Source organism: Pseudorca crassidens, chromosome 15 (genome assembly GCF_039906515.1).
Source record: "Pseudorca crassidens isolate mPseCra1 chromosome 15, mPseCra1.hap1, whole genome shotgun sequence".
In the NCBI taxonomy this organism is placed as follows: domain Eukaryota; kingdom Metazoa; phylum Chordata; class Mammalia; order Artiodactyla; family Delphinidae; genus Pseudorca; species Pseudorca crassidens.
Genome location: NC_090310.1, coordinates 60,203,348 through 60,218,131, shown reverse-complemented (window position 1 = coordinate 60,218,131; position 14,784 = coordinate 60,203,348). Strand labels below are relative to the sequence as shown.

Genomic DNA, 14,784 nt, shown 5'->3' with positions numbered 1-14,784 from the left:
TCAGATGTGAAAATCAGTGGCCTGCAACTTGAGGTGGAGACTTGGGCTTTCCCACACAGACAGTCTTCCAGCAGCCCCCACCCAATCCCAGGGCAGAGTAAGAAGTGGTGTGTTTCTAGGAAGCCTGTGGTCGCCATGGTGTGGGAGGCGGACCAGGCAGTGGCAAAGTGGGATTGCATGGTCAACAAGTGTGGAAGGGGTTGGAGAACGTCCGGAGAGAGAGGGACCCACAAATAAGGGATGGCTGCGTGGCACAGAGGTTATAAGGTGGAAGCCAAATGTGTGGTTTGGGCAGCTCACTCCTTGCTTCAGGGCGGAGGAGAGGCTGGGGGACTGGCTGGGGGTGGGGGGGTGGGGGGGGTGGCTGATCCAGCAGTCCAAGAGGGAGCCACTGGCCTGGCCTGCGGAGGTGATAGGGGTGGGGAGAGGGGCCAAGGAGCCAGCGGGACAGCCTGGAGGGACAATGCTTGTGAGAACCGCGGAGGTTGGAGTGTGTCTGCCCTCCCGGCAGCCTGACCTTGGTCATGGTGATCTGGGGACCTCCCTGCCCCTGAGCAGAGCTGGCTCCGGAAAGAGCTGCCTGTGGACAGACAGAATCTGTAGACCTCATGCCACTCTTGCCCATTCTGATAGTGGTACTGGTTTGGGAAGCCAGGTTCCCAGCTCCCTCTTTGCATTCCTGGGCTCCCAGAGAGAGTTGGAGGGCGTACTCTTCCCCGGGAGCGGGGGCCCAGCTGCCCTTCCACCTGGCCTTGAGAGGAGCCTCCTTCCCCTCCAGCCTGCGCACTTCCCCTTCCCCAGGCCATCATCTACGAGGGGCAGGACAAGAACCCCGAAATGTGCCGCGTGCTACTCACCCACGAGATCATGTGCAGGTGAGAAGGGCTAGGTCACCTGCCCCTGGCCTCTTGCCCCGACCCCTGCCACTGCCACCAACCCCCTCCCCACTGATCCCCAGGGAAGCCTGGGGTTGGGGGGTGATGAGGGAAGAGTGAGGCCCCTGGGCACAGTGCTGGCTGAGGAGAGGGTCCTTGAGGACCCATTAGCCGGGCCTGTTTATGTGGCTTCTCCGAGTGTTTTTGTAAGAGAGGCCTCCTGCTGCTACCGGGAAGCTTAACTAATAAAGCTCTGGGGAGGGCTCCCTGGGAGATGGGGGCAGGGCCTGGGCCTCCTGGGTTAGCTCAGAAGCTGGAGGAGGAAACTTTGCTGCCTCTTATGTGAACTTAAGGGCACCCCCTGGGCAGGCAGGATGGGGAAGAGGGAACACAGTGCTAGACTCCCCTTCCCCATTACCCCAGAGCTTGGCATTTCTAGGCAAGGGCTCACCAGGAGATGTCAGTCAGGAAGGGTCCTCCGAGGCAGCTCTTCATACATGGAAAAGAAAATAGTGTTCAAAAATCTGGTTGGGACAGTGGCTACCCTTGGGAAGGGCAGTGACCAGGAAGAGGCATGAGGGGGCTTCTGGGGCGCTAGTCACATGGTATTTCTTGGTATGGGTGCTGGTTACATGGGTGGGCTCACTTTGTGATAATTCATGAGGTTCATGCTTACAATTGGAGCTCTTTTCTACTTGTATAAAAAGTGTACAGAGAGAGTAGGTGGTCAGCAGCCTGCCCTTTCCTGGATCCTCCAGGAGCAGCATGCCTTTGGGACAAGGGTTTCTTGGCCATCCTTAACCCCAGGTATAAGGGCTCTCCAGGTCCCTGTGTAGGACCCTCACTGCCTGTCTCCCCCAGGCCCCTGAGAGTGAGCCCCTCTGGCCCAGGGATTCCATACTCAGAGACAGGACATCAGCATCCTCACCCCAGAGCCACACACACACACACGCGCACGCGCGCACACACACACACACACACACACACACACACACCACGTGCTGTAATCTCCCTCTCCTTCACCCCCTTCCTCCTTCCCTCCCTTCTCATCTTTCCTTCAGCCGGTGCTGTGACCGGAAGAGCTGTGGCAACCGGAATGAGACACCCTCAGACCCCGTCATCATTGACAGGTACAGACCAGGGGAAGAGGGCCTGGCAGCTGCAAGGCCAGGGTAGGCTGGGATCAGCCACAGAGCGCGGGGGCACCCACCACCCTGTTGGTGACTCTGAGCAAAGAGAAACAGTCCCCTGACTGAAGCCCCTGGTGGCAGACCTTCTTGGGGCTGGGCATAAGAGTTTTGTGTCCTGAGGGAAGGAGCTGGAGAGGGCAGGGGTGGAGGGTGGTAGAGGCTGCTGGGCTAGAGGGGCTGGGAGGGCCTGGCAGGGAAGCGGGCTCTAGTCCTGGTGCCTGGTGCCTCTGTGCTGTTTGACTTGACTTCTCTGATCGTCTGTTTCCTTTGTTTAAAAAATAGGGAAATACTTAGCAAGCTTCAATCATAGGATTGTCAAGGTGATGCATATGAAAAGGCATTCTCCCACCATGATTTTTTTAAATTATTTTATTTCTTTTTGAATAGGAAATGCATATATAAGGTACAAAATTCGAAAAGTATAAAAGAGTAAATAACGAAAAGTATGTCTGCCCCACCCCTATGTATAGCATACTGTACACAGTCTTTCGTACTTACCTTTTTATTTGTAACAATATATCTTAGAACTCATTCCATATTGGAACATAAACCCTGCCTTGTTCTCCTTTTAGTAAACCATTAAACCATTCACAATGTACTAAAATTCAAGTTTAGGAGGGTTGACAGCAAAGTCTCCTACCGCTGCTGCTGACTCATCCGTTGCCCTCCAAATAAGCAAGCATTATCACCAGTTTCATGGGTATCCTTCCTGAGATAGTCTGTGCAAGAAAATGCAGACACAAGCAGTCTCCTTATTCTTTTTTCTACTGCAAAATATTCCATTGTATGGATGAACTATAATTTCTTTAGTCTCTATTGCTGGACATTTTGGCTGTTTTCATTCTTTTTCAGGGATAAAATATGCTGTCGTGAATTACTTTGTCCATGTGTCACTTAGCACATGTGTGAATTTATATAAAGGAAATTACTAGAAGCAGAATTTCTGGGTCAAAGGAGATGTGCATTTGTACTTTTGATAGTTACTGCCAGTTTGTCCTCTGTGGAGATTATACCAATTGATATTCGTACCAGCTATTTTGAGAATGCCTGTTGTCGTATTCTGGCCGATTAGTATGTTGTTTATTCATTCAACAAATAATTTTTTAACATCTATTGTTAAATGTTAACATCTACTGTTAATATGGACCCTGTGCCAGGGTCTCTTCTATATGCTGTGGATTAAGCAGTGACCAACGCAGACAAAAAGTCTTGTGTCGATGGGCTTACAATCTAGTAGGAGAGATAGACATAAACTAACTGAATAAAATGTACATCATGTTAGATGGTAATAACAGCTAAGGAGAAAAAGAAAGCCATCAGGAAAGATCAGAGAGTGCCCAGGAAGGGGCTACTGCAATTTTAGAGTATTTAAGGAAGACCTCACTGAAACTATGACATTTGAGCCAAGACCTGAAGGAAATAAAGGAGCGAGCCAAGTATGAATCTGGGAGAAGAATGTTCTTGGCAAGAGTGTACTTGTTAAAAAAAAAAAAAAAAAAGAGTGTACTTGTTGTGTTTTAGGAACAGCAAGAAGGCCCAGGTGACTGGAATGAGGGGGACAGTAGGAGATGAAGATGTCAGAGATACAATGGGTGGGGCAGGAGGAAGGCCAGACCATGCAGGGCCTTGTAGGTTGCATGTAGGCCATTCTTGTAAACCACTGTAAGGACTTTGACTTTTATTCTGGATGACATGGAAGCCAGTGGGGGTGTTTGAGAAGAATGATATGACCTGCTTTATGTTTTGACAAGTTTTTAACTCTAGCTCCTGTGTTGAAGATGACCCGCAGGAAGCAAGGGTGGAGACAGGGAGATGAGTTAGGAAACCATGACAATAATCCAGGAGAGATGATGGAGGCTGCAACAGAAGGGATGTTATAGAGAAGTTTGTAAGAAGTGGTTGGATTCTGGATACACTTCATAGGCAGAACTGACAGGATTTGTTATGGAAGGAGAGACATATGACATTTAAGGTTCTTGCTAAACCTCCAGGTGGAGATGTTGAAAAAGAGCTGAACACATGAGTGTGGCTCTCGAGGGGAAGGTCCAGGCTACAGATGTAGATTTGAATGAATGAAATCATTGAGGGAACGAGTGTTGTAAGAAAACATGAGAGGTCCGAGAACTGCATTCTGAGGTGTCCAATGTTGAGAGGTCATGGAGATGTGTAACCAGCAAAGGAAAATGAGAAGCAGCTGCCAGTAAAGTAGAAGGAAAATCAGGGGAGTGGAGTCCCAGAAGTCTAGATAGAAAAATTATCCCAAAAGGAGGCAATAGTCAACTGCATCAAATGCTGCTCATGGATATGATAAAAAGACTAAGGGTTAATCATTAGATTTAGCAATGTGGGGGACATTGGTGACCTCAACAGGAGCCATTTCAGTGGCAAAAGGGGCAGAATTCTGATAGGAGTATGTCTAAGAGAGAATGGGAGAAGAGAGATTAGAGACAGTGACTAAAGGAACTCTGGACTTTCACCCTAAAGGGATCAAAGAAACAGGATGGAACAGGGTGGTGATAGGAGCACAGTGTAAGGCCAAGAAAAAGATATAGCTTGTTCAGATGCTGATGACAAAAACCCAGTAGGAAATGGAAAATTATGATGCAAGTGTTAGAAGGGAGAATGGCTGAAGCAATGTCCTCTAATCAGCGAAGGGCAGGGTTTCTCCTGCACACGTGGAGGACTGGCTTTAGCTGAGAGCACAGACGTTATCCATGGAGGCAGCAGGGAAGATAGAGAACCTGGACATGGGTAAATGGGAATATCCAACATAGGAGCTTACGGATGTTCTTTTCTGATTGCTTTGTTTTCTCAGTGAAATAGGAAGCAAGGTCAACAGTTGAGGATGAGGATGGAGAGGGAGACACTAGGGCATGAAACAGTTGTCCAAGAGAGTGAATGGACGATGGAAATGTTCTGTGATTGCCAAGTGGCACTAAGGGCCCACCTAAGATCTGTGGTCATAAATTTATTTATTTTTAAAATTTATGTTTTTGGGGCCACGCCACGTGGCTCGCGGGATCTTAGTTCCCCAACCAGAGATTGAACCTGGGGCCATGGCAGTGAAAGCACCGAGTCCTAACCACGGGACCATCAGGGAATTACCTGTGGTCATAAATTAAAAGTGAGCAATTTCCCCAGTCCTGCTGAGCTGTACAAGTGCAGGTGCAGAACAGCTGAGTGGTTGCATATAGCCAGAGTTAGGGGTTTGCTATGTGAATACGATGAAACATGAGAGGGCAAGAGAGTGAAAAGTGTAAGCAAGGGGTGTTTACAAAAATGGAACAAGGAATTTAAGCTCAGAAAGGAGAGGACTATGGGAGAGTGAAGAGAAGGCAGGATGAATGGAACATAGGTTTTGATGGGGCCAAGAATTACTAGAGTTGAGGTACTAGAAGGGGTTGGAGCTGGTGGTTAGGGAGTGGGTTGTCTGTAGGTAGGATTATTCGGAAATTCCGTTTATTGGTAATGTGTGGCCAAGGGAGGGTAGAGAGAAGGTCATTGGAGGAGAGATACTCAAGGAATGGAGAGAAGAATGTGTGGAAGAATTATCATCTATTTACATTGATACTGAAATCACCAGGAATTATAATTGATTTTAATGATTCTTTTTAGATCCTAGATACTGATCCTTTGTCAGGGAAGTGTATATCAAGTAACTCAGTGTAGTTGCATTTATCAATATTTTCCTCATGGATTTCATTCTGCATTTTGTTTAAGAAACCTTTCTCTATGCTGAGTCATAAAGATATTCTCCTATATTTTCTTCTAAAGATTTCACAGTTTTTCCTTGTACATTTAGGTTAGTAATCCATGTGGAGCTAATTTGGGGGCATGGTGTGAATTAAGGTATCAATGTAATTATTTTTGTTTATGAATCACTAATTATTCTAGTATCATTTATTAAATAACTCATCCTTTCTTACTGAGCTTCAGTGCCACCTATGTCCTAAATCAAGTTTCCTTCTATTTGTGTGTCCGATTCTAGACTCTTGTGTTTTATTCTCTTGATCTATTTGATAATCTCTGTGCTAACATGGCATTGTTTGAATCACTATATCTATATAAAAATAATACAGACAAGCGTGTAGGATAAGGTTCCCATCTTCTCTTGTTCTTCAGGGAAGAACTGACTATTTTGGCCTTTTGTGCTTCCATATAAATTTTAGAATCCATGTAGAAAGTTCCACACCAACACACACACACACACACACACACACACACACACACACACACATATATCTCTGGGGGTTTTGTACAGTTAACTTATACATCAATTTGGAGGAGAATTCACATCTTTATGCTACTGAGTCTTCCTATCCATGAATATGGTTTATCTCTCCATTTATATAGATCTTCTTTAAAGCCTTTCAATAAAGGTTTATAATTTTCTCAGTAAAGTCTACATACACTTATTGCTTTCATTCATTCACTCATTCAGTAAATATTTATTGAGCATCTACTATGTACCAGGCACTGTTCTAGGTTCTAGGAATACCACAGTAAACAAAGCAGAAAAAAATATCCATATTCATGGACAGAGAAGACATTGGGGAGATGGGCAATAAACAGTAATTATAAGTATGTTAGAAGGTGTTAGGTGGGAAAAAATAGAGAAAAATAAAACTGATCTGGAATTTGGGGGTGGGGGAGGTGTGGTTTTAAATGGAGTGGTCACAGTAGGCCAAATTAAGAAGATGGAGTTTGAGGAAGGACTTGAAGAGGTGAGGGAATGAACCATTCAGTTGTATGGGTAGCTTATTTCTAGGTACAATTTATATTTTGTTGTTATTGTAAATTATATCTTTTGCTATGTTTTCTAAGTCTTTGTTGATAGTATAAAGAAATACGATTGATATTTGCATGTAGATATTTGTCTTTAGATTTCTTTTGTTTTGTTTTTTCTATAGAGACAGACATGTAAGAAATGACTTGTTTTTCCTATCCAATTCTTTTGCATTTTATTTATTTTTCTTACATTACTGCACTGACTAGAACCTCAAGTACAACCTTGAAAAAATAAGGAGTGATAATGGGCAGTCTTGGCTTGTTTTTTATTTTAAAGAAAATGCTTCCAGTGTTTCACCATTTAAAATGTTGCTAATTGTAGCTATTTGGTAGCTATACTTGATCAAGTTAAAAATGGTTGGTATGAGAGTTTTTTAATTTTTGTTTTTTGGGTTTTTTTCATGAACAGATGTTGAATTTCATGTGTTGTTTTTCTCTACATGTATTGAATTGATCATATGGCTTTTCTTCTTTAAACTGTTAATGTACTGAATTTCATTAATGGATTTTCTGATACTGAACTACTCCTGGTATAAACCTAGCTTGATGATGATTTACTATCTTCTTTAAATGCTACAGGATTTGCTTTGTTAATAGTATTTAGGATTTTTGCATTTATGTTCAACACGATTGGCTTGTAATTTTCTTTTCTTACAATGTCCTAGTATGATTTTGACAGTCTGTGGTATAAGACCCTTAAATAATTAGACGGGGCATGTTCTTTCTTTTACTATTTGCTGAATGAATTTGTATTAGTTTGTAATGATTTGTTCCTTGAAAATTTGTTACAATTTGGTTTTAGTTTGTGGGGTTGAGGAGGAGAGGATTTTTAAGTCATTTATTCATATTTTAACGGTCATAGGACTATTTAGGCCTTTTATTTCTTTTTTACTCTATTTTCATGAGTTACATTTTTAAAGGAATTTGTAAAATGTGCCTAAGTTTTCAAATTTGTTTCCATGAAGTCGTTCATAATGTTCTCTTATCTTTTTGATCTCTGCTGTATCTTTTTAAAAAATATTTATTTATTTGGCTGCATCGGGTCTTAGTTGCAGCACGTGTGCTCTTCATTGTGGCTTGCTGGCTTCTCTCTAGTTATGCTGTGCAGGCTCACTAGTTGCGTTGTGCGGGCTTTCTAGTTGTGTTGCGTGGGCTCCAGAACACGTGGGCTCAGTAGTTGTGGCATGTGGGCTCTCTAGTTGTGGTGTGCGGGCTCCAGAGCACGTGGACTCAGTAGTTGCAGTGCGTGGGCTTAGTTGCCCTGAGGCAGATGGGATCCTAGTTCCCCAACCAGGGTTCGAACCTGCGTCCCCTGCATTGGAAGGTGGATTCTTAACCCCTAGATCACCAGGGAAGTCCCTCTGCTGTATCTTTAGCTGTGAACCTTTTCCATTTCTGATATTAATTGTTTGTATCATATCTTTCTCCTTGGTGAGTTTTGCTAGCAATTTTTACTTTTATTTGTGTCTTCTAAAAACTGACAGCTTTATCAATCTTTTTCTAATGTTTGTTTCACATTACATTAATTTTACATTTATCTTTATCATCTCCCTTCTTAGTTCTTTGGGTTTATTTTGTTGTTCTTTTTTAATTTCTTAAGTTGGATGTTTAGCTCATTAATTGTTGACCTTCTTTACTAATATAGTCATTTAAGGCTATGACATTTCCTTAAAATACTGTGTTTCCTCTATGTCACATTATTTTTTATTTATTTTTTTGGCTGCCTTGAGTCTTAGTTGCAGCACGCAGGATCTTCGTTGAGGCATGCAGAATCTTTTTGTTGAAGCATGTGGGCTCTTCGTTGCAGCGCACGGGCTTCTCTCTAGTTGTGGCATGCGGGTTTTCTCTCTCTAGTTGTGGCAGGTGGGCTCCAGGGCTCAGGAGCTCTGTAGTTTGTGGCACGTGGGCTCTCTCCTTGAGGTGCACAAACTCAGTAGTTGTGTCGCGGGGGCTTAGTTGCCCCGCAGCATGTGGGATCTTAGTTCCCCGACCAGGGATCAAACCCTCATCCCCTGCATTGGAAAGCAGATTCTTTACCACTGGACCATCAGGCAAGTCCCTATGTCACATTATTATATCTCATATTTTCATTATCAGTTCCAAGGATTGTTAAATTTGTTATGATTTCTCTTTTAATACATGGGCTATTTAGAAGTATGTTTCCTTATTCTTTATTTTTAAATTAACTTTATGAGGTATAATTGATATTCAATAAAACAGGCATAAGACATACAATTTGAAAAGTTTTGACATATGTATACACTGATGAAACCATCACCACAGTTGAGATAGTGAACATATCCTTCATTCCCAAAAGTTTTCTCATGCCCCCCCGGAATCTCTCCCTCTCTCCCCTTACCTCCATCCTCAGGCAACAGTTGATCTGCTTTATGTCATCATAGATTTGTTTGCATTTTCTAGAGTTTTATATAAATGGGATGATACAGTATGCGCTTTTTCTTTTGTCTAGCTTCTTTTGCTCAGCATAATTTTTTTGTGTTATCCACTTTGTTACATGTATTAATAGTTCATTTCTTTTTATTGCTGAGTCGTATTCCATTGTATGAATATAGCAAAATATGCCTTCATCTCTTGATAGACATTTGGGTTCTTTCCGGTTTTTGTCTATTATAAATAAAGCTTTATAAACATTTATGTACAAGTCCTTATATGGACAAGTGCTTTCATTTCTCTTGGCTAAAATAAGTAGGAGTAGAATGGTTGTATATGTATATGTGTATGTGTATGGCAAGTATATGTTTAACTTCATAAGTAGTCGCCTATTTTCCAAAGTGGTTGTACCATTTTATGTTTCCCACCAGCAGAGTGTGAGAGTTGTAATTCCTCTACATTCTCATCGGCATGAGAATGATCTCTGTTTTTAATGTTAGCCATTCTAATAGATGTGTAGTGATATCTCATTATGGTTTTAATTTGCATGTCCCTAATGACTAATGATGTTGAACAACTTTTCATGTGCTTATTTGCCATCTATATTTTTTTGGGGGGGAAGTGTTTGTTCACCCCTCCCTTTTTATAGGGTTGTTTTTTAATTTCTGAGTTGTGGGAGTTCTTTATATACTATGGATAAAAATCAGATAAATATTTTGCAGAAAATTTTTCCCAGTCCGTGGCTTGTCTTTTCATTCTCTTAAGAGTGTTTTTGAAGAGCATGAGTTTTTAATTTTGATAAAGTCCAAATTATAAATTTTTTCTTTTGTGTATTGTGTTTTTGTTGTCATAGCTAAAAAATCTTTACCTAACCCAAGGTCACAGAAAATTTCCCCCTTCCTCTATAAGTTTTGTAGTTCTAGGTTTTACGTTTAGGAGTAGGAACCATTTTGAGTTAATTTTTGTAGATGATGAGAGGTATAGATTCAAGACGTTTTGTTTTGTTTTGCAATATATATTTGTTTTGCAATATATATATATATATATGTTCCAGCACCATTTCTTGTAAACTTTGTAAAAAATCAATTGTTTATATATGTGTGGGGTTATTTCTGGCCTCTATTCTGTTCCATTGATTCCTTAGTCTAGCTTTTATGCCAATACCACACTGTTTTGATTACTGTTGCTTTATAACAATTCTTGAAATCAGGTAATATAGGTCTTCCAACTTTGTTTCTTCATTGCAACTCTTTTCTTTGCATTTCCATATGAATTTGGGCATCAACTTGTCAATTTCTACAAAAAATTCCATTGAGATATTGACTGGGACTCTGAATCTCTAGACTAATTTGGGAAAATTGATATCTTAACAATATTGAGCCTTCCAACCCATGAACAAGGCATATCTCTCCATTTATTTAGATCGTCCTCAATCTCTCTCATCAATATTTTGTAGTTTTTAGAATGCAGATCTTTCACATCGCTTGTTCAGATTTATCCTTTAGTATTTCTTTATTTTGATGCTATTGTAAATGCTGTTTTAAATTTCAATTTCCAATGGTTTATTTATGGTATATATAAATATGAATTTTTGTATAACTGATTCTGTAGTCTGCAGCCTTGCTAAACTCACTTATTAGTTCTAGTAACTTTTCAAAGAGTCCAACAGATTATCTTTATAGACAATCATGTCATCTGCAAATAAAGACACTTTTATTTATTCCTTTCCAATCTGGATGACTTTTATTTATCTTTCTTGCCTGATTGTACTGGCTAGACCTTCCAGTACAATGTTGATAGTAGCAGTGGTGAGGATGGACACTTATCTTGTTCCTGATCTTAGGTGGAAATTACTCAGTCTTTCACCATTATGTATGTTTTTAATGTATGTATGTATGTATGTGTGTGTGTGTGTGTGTGTGTGTGTGTGTAGCTATAGGTTTTTCATAGATGCCTTTATCAGGTTGAGAGAATTCTCTACTATTTTTTGTTACTGGAGTTTTTATCAGAAATTGGTATTAGATTTTTGTCAAGGGCTTTTCTGCATCTATTAAGATTATCATTTTTTTTAGTTTAATACGATGAATTACATCAGTTGGTTTTCCGATGTTAAACCAACCCTGCATTTCCCAGATGAGCTGCACTTGGTCATGGTGTATTATCTTTTTAATATATTGTTGGATTCAATTTAATAAAATTTTGTTTAGAGTTTTTGAATGTTCATGATGAATATTTGTCTTTAATTTTCTTATAACTTTTTTGTCTGGTTTTGGTATCAGGTGTGCTGATATACTGGCCTATAGATTTAGTTGGGAGGTATATCCAGCTCTTCAATTTTTTGGAACAGTTTGTGTAGAATTGGTATTACTTCTTCCTTAAGTGCTTGGTAGAATTCACCAGTGAAGCCATCTGAGCCTGGACTTTTCTTTGTGGCAAGTATTTTAACTATAATTTCAATGTCTCTAATAGAATAGGCTATCTACTTTTTCTACAATGAACTATGGTAATTTGTATCTTTCAAGGAATTTGTCCATTTCTTATAAGTTGTTGAATTTGTTGGCACAAAATTGTTTATAATATTCCCTATCCAATATCTCTAGAATCTGCAGTGATGTCAGCACTCCCATTTCTGATACTGGCAAATTGTGTCTTCTTTTTTCCTGATCAGTCAGGCTACAGGTTTATCCATTTTATTGACCTTCTAAAAGAACCTTTTGGTTTCATTGATTTTCCCCATTGTTTATCTATTTCCTATTTTGATATTTATTAGTTCCTTTCTTCTGCTTATTTTGGGCTTAATTTCCTCTCCTTTTTCTGGTCTCCTAGAGTTAAAACTGAGGTCATTTATTTAAGACCTTTCCTTCTGTCTAAAACAGACTTTTAGTGCTATGCATTACTCTCTAAGTATTACCTTAGGGTCATACCACAAATCATGATATGTTATGTTTTCATTTCCATTTAATTAAAAGTACTTTCTGATTTCCCTTTTGAGTTTTGTTTTAACCCATGCGTTATTTAGTTTCAAAAAGTTTGGGGATTCTCTTAGGATATTTCCATTACTTGTTTCTAATTTAATTCAATTGTCAAGGAATATATATTTTGTATAAATTGAATCCTTTTGAATCTTTTGAGATGCATTTTATGGCCCAGAATATAGCCTGCCTTGATAAATGTTTTGTGTGCACTTGGGAAGAATGTGTTTTCTGTTGTTGTTGGATGGAGTGTCCTATAAATATCAAATAGGCCACATTAGTTGATAAGTGTTGTTTGAGTCTACTATATCCTGACTGACTTTTTGCCTGTTTTATTTTTCTGTTATTGAGAGAAGGGTATTGGAATGACCAACTATTATTGTGGATTTGTCTATTTTTCCTTGAGGTTCTATCAGTCTTGTTTCATATAATTTGAAAAACTGTTATTAGGTACATAGATGTATAGGATTATTTTATGTCCTCTTGTTTAATTGACCCCTTTATTATGAATCCGTAAAATCTACTTTGATATAGTAATATAGCCATTCAAGCTTTCTTTTGACTAGTATTAGCATGATAAATCTTTTCCATTGTTTTATTTTTAATCTATTTGTGTCTTTATATTTAACATGCATTTCTTTTTTTTAAACTTTTTTTATTGCAGTATAACAAATACATACAGTTTGGGAAAAGAAAAATTGCTCATTTGTAATTTTTGTTAAATTAATGATGTAAATACTCTCTTAATGGTTAATTTTAAGCTACCAACAGTTTGACACTTGACTCACAAATTCCCGTTTAGCAATTGGCCCTCATGAACTAGGGTGAACCAGCTTTAGCACACCACTACAACATGTATACAGAAAAATGTACAAATCATTAGTTTATAGATCATTGTATATCAGCAAAGTGAACACACCTACCACCCTGGTCAGTAAATATAATTATACCTTTCTTTCTTCCTTAAAGGTGACCACTGTCCTAACTTCTAACACCATAGCTAACTTACTTTTGAGATTTATTTTATTTTATTTAAGGGTGATTTATTTTACTTAAGGGTGGCAGTGGGAATAGTCATAGATTTCTAATACAAACCAAATACAAAAATCAAACAACCATAAGAATAATGAAAATCTAAATATGAAAAGCTAATCTAGGAGAAAAATAAGGAGACTATCTTTTTTTTTGGCCAATGGTAATGGATATGTACGGATATTGACAACAACATTGGAATAGCAGAGGAATTGAAAATGCTATACATTGATCAATGGGAAACTAGCTAAATTAATTATATTGCATATACACAATAAAATACCATGAAGAAAGCAAACACATATATAGTCTTTGGTTGAACCATATACCATTCTAAGTGCTCTACATTACATATACTATCTCACATAATTTCCCAACAATACTACTACTATCCCATTTTACATATGAGACAAGAAGTTAAGTAACACACCCAAGGTGACACATATATATATTTTTTTCTGTCATAATATTGACATTCAGTCCAGTAATCCTCCACTGTAACAGCTCCTTTACTTTACAGTGAAAATTGATTTGTATATTTTTTTTGCCTGAGTCCTTAACATGCGTTTCTTATAGTCAGCATGTCATTCAGTTTTTCATCTGATCTGATAATCTCTGCCTTTTAATTGGTATGTGTAGACCATTTACATTTAATGTGATTATTGATATGATTAAGTTTGAGTCTGTCACCTTGATATTTGCTTTCTATGGTGTTCGGTCTCTTTTTTGTTCTTTTCCTTTTTCTTTACTCTTTTAGATTATTCAGGTATTTTTTATTATTCAACTTTATCTCCTTTGTTGGTTTATTAGCAAAATTCTTTATTTTGTTATTTTAGTAATTGATTTAGGGCTTAAAGTACACATCTTTAACTTATTGCAGTGTACCTTCAATTATACCACTTCGTGCTATTGTCTTAAATTTTATTTTTATATATGTTCTATAATCTACAGTACATTGATATTATGTTTGTTTCAACAGTCAATTATTTTTAAAGAGATTTAGATTATATGAAAAATATCATATATTTACCCATGTAACTATTTCTATTGCTCTTCATGCTTTTCCATAGATTCATATTTCCATCTTGTATCATTTTTCTTATGCCTGAAGGGCATCCTTTAATATTTCTTGTAATTTTTTGAAAGATATTTTCACTGGGTATAGAATTATAGGTTGGCAGTAGTAGTAGTAGTTGTTGTTTTAAGATGTTGCTCCACTGTCTTTTCTCTTGCATTCCCAATAAGAAATCTGATACCATTATTATCTTTATTCCTGTGTACATATTTCTTTTATCTTTGGCTGCTTTAAATTTTTTTTCTTTATTATTCATTTTTAGCAACTTGATTATGATGTGCTTTGTTGTAGTTTTCTTCATGTTCCTTGTGCTTGGAGTTCATTGATCTTTTTGGATCTAGGAGTCTACCATTTTATATATGCCCATTTTTTCAAGATTATTAATTGTGTTGTTCAGGTCTGTATTTATTTATCTTTGTCTGCTTGACCTATTAAAAATTGAGAGATCAGGTTATAATCTT

At 38.8% G+C, this 14,784-nt stretch overlaps 1 protein-coding gene across 3 annotated transcripts in view; it reads left to right on the top strand.

The window, feature by feature from the left end:
* Positions 1 to 14,784, top strand: part of EBF4 (EBF family member 4) — a 55,259-nt gene that overhangs the window by 12,478 nt on the left and 27,997 nt on the right. For all 3 annotated transcript variants that reach the window (XR_010935181.1, XM_067707669.1, XM_067707670.1), the window contains exons 6-7: positions 802 to 875; positions 1,937 to 2,005. Coding sequence is in view for 2 of the 3 variants with exons in the window: in XM_067707669.1 (XP_067563770.1) it covers positions 802 to 875; positions 1,937 to 2,005 (143 nt within the window). In the remaining variant the exon portion in view is untranslated. The remainder of the gene's footprint in view (positions 1 to 801; positions 876 to 1,936; positions 2,006 to 14,784) is intronic.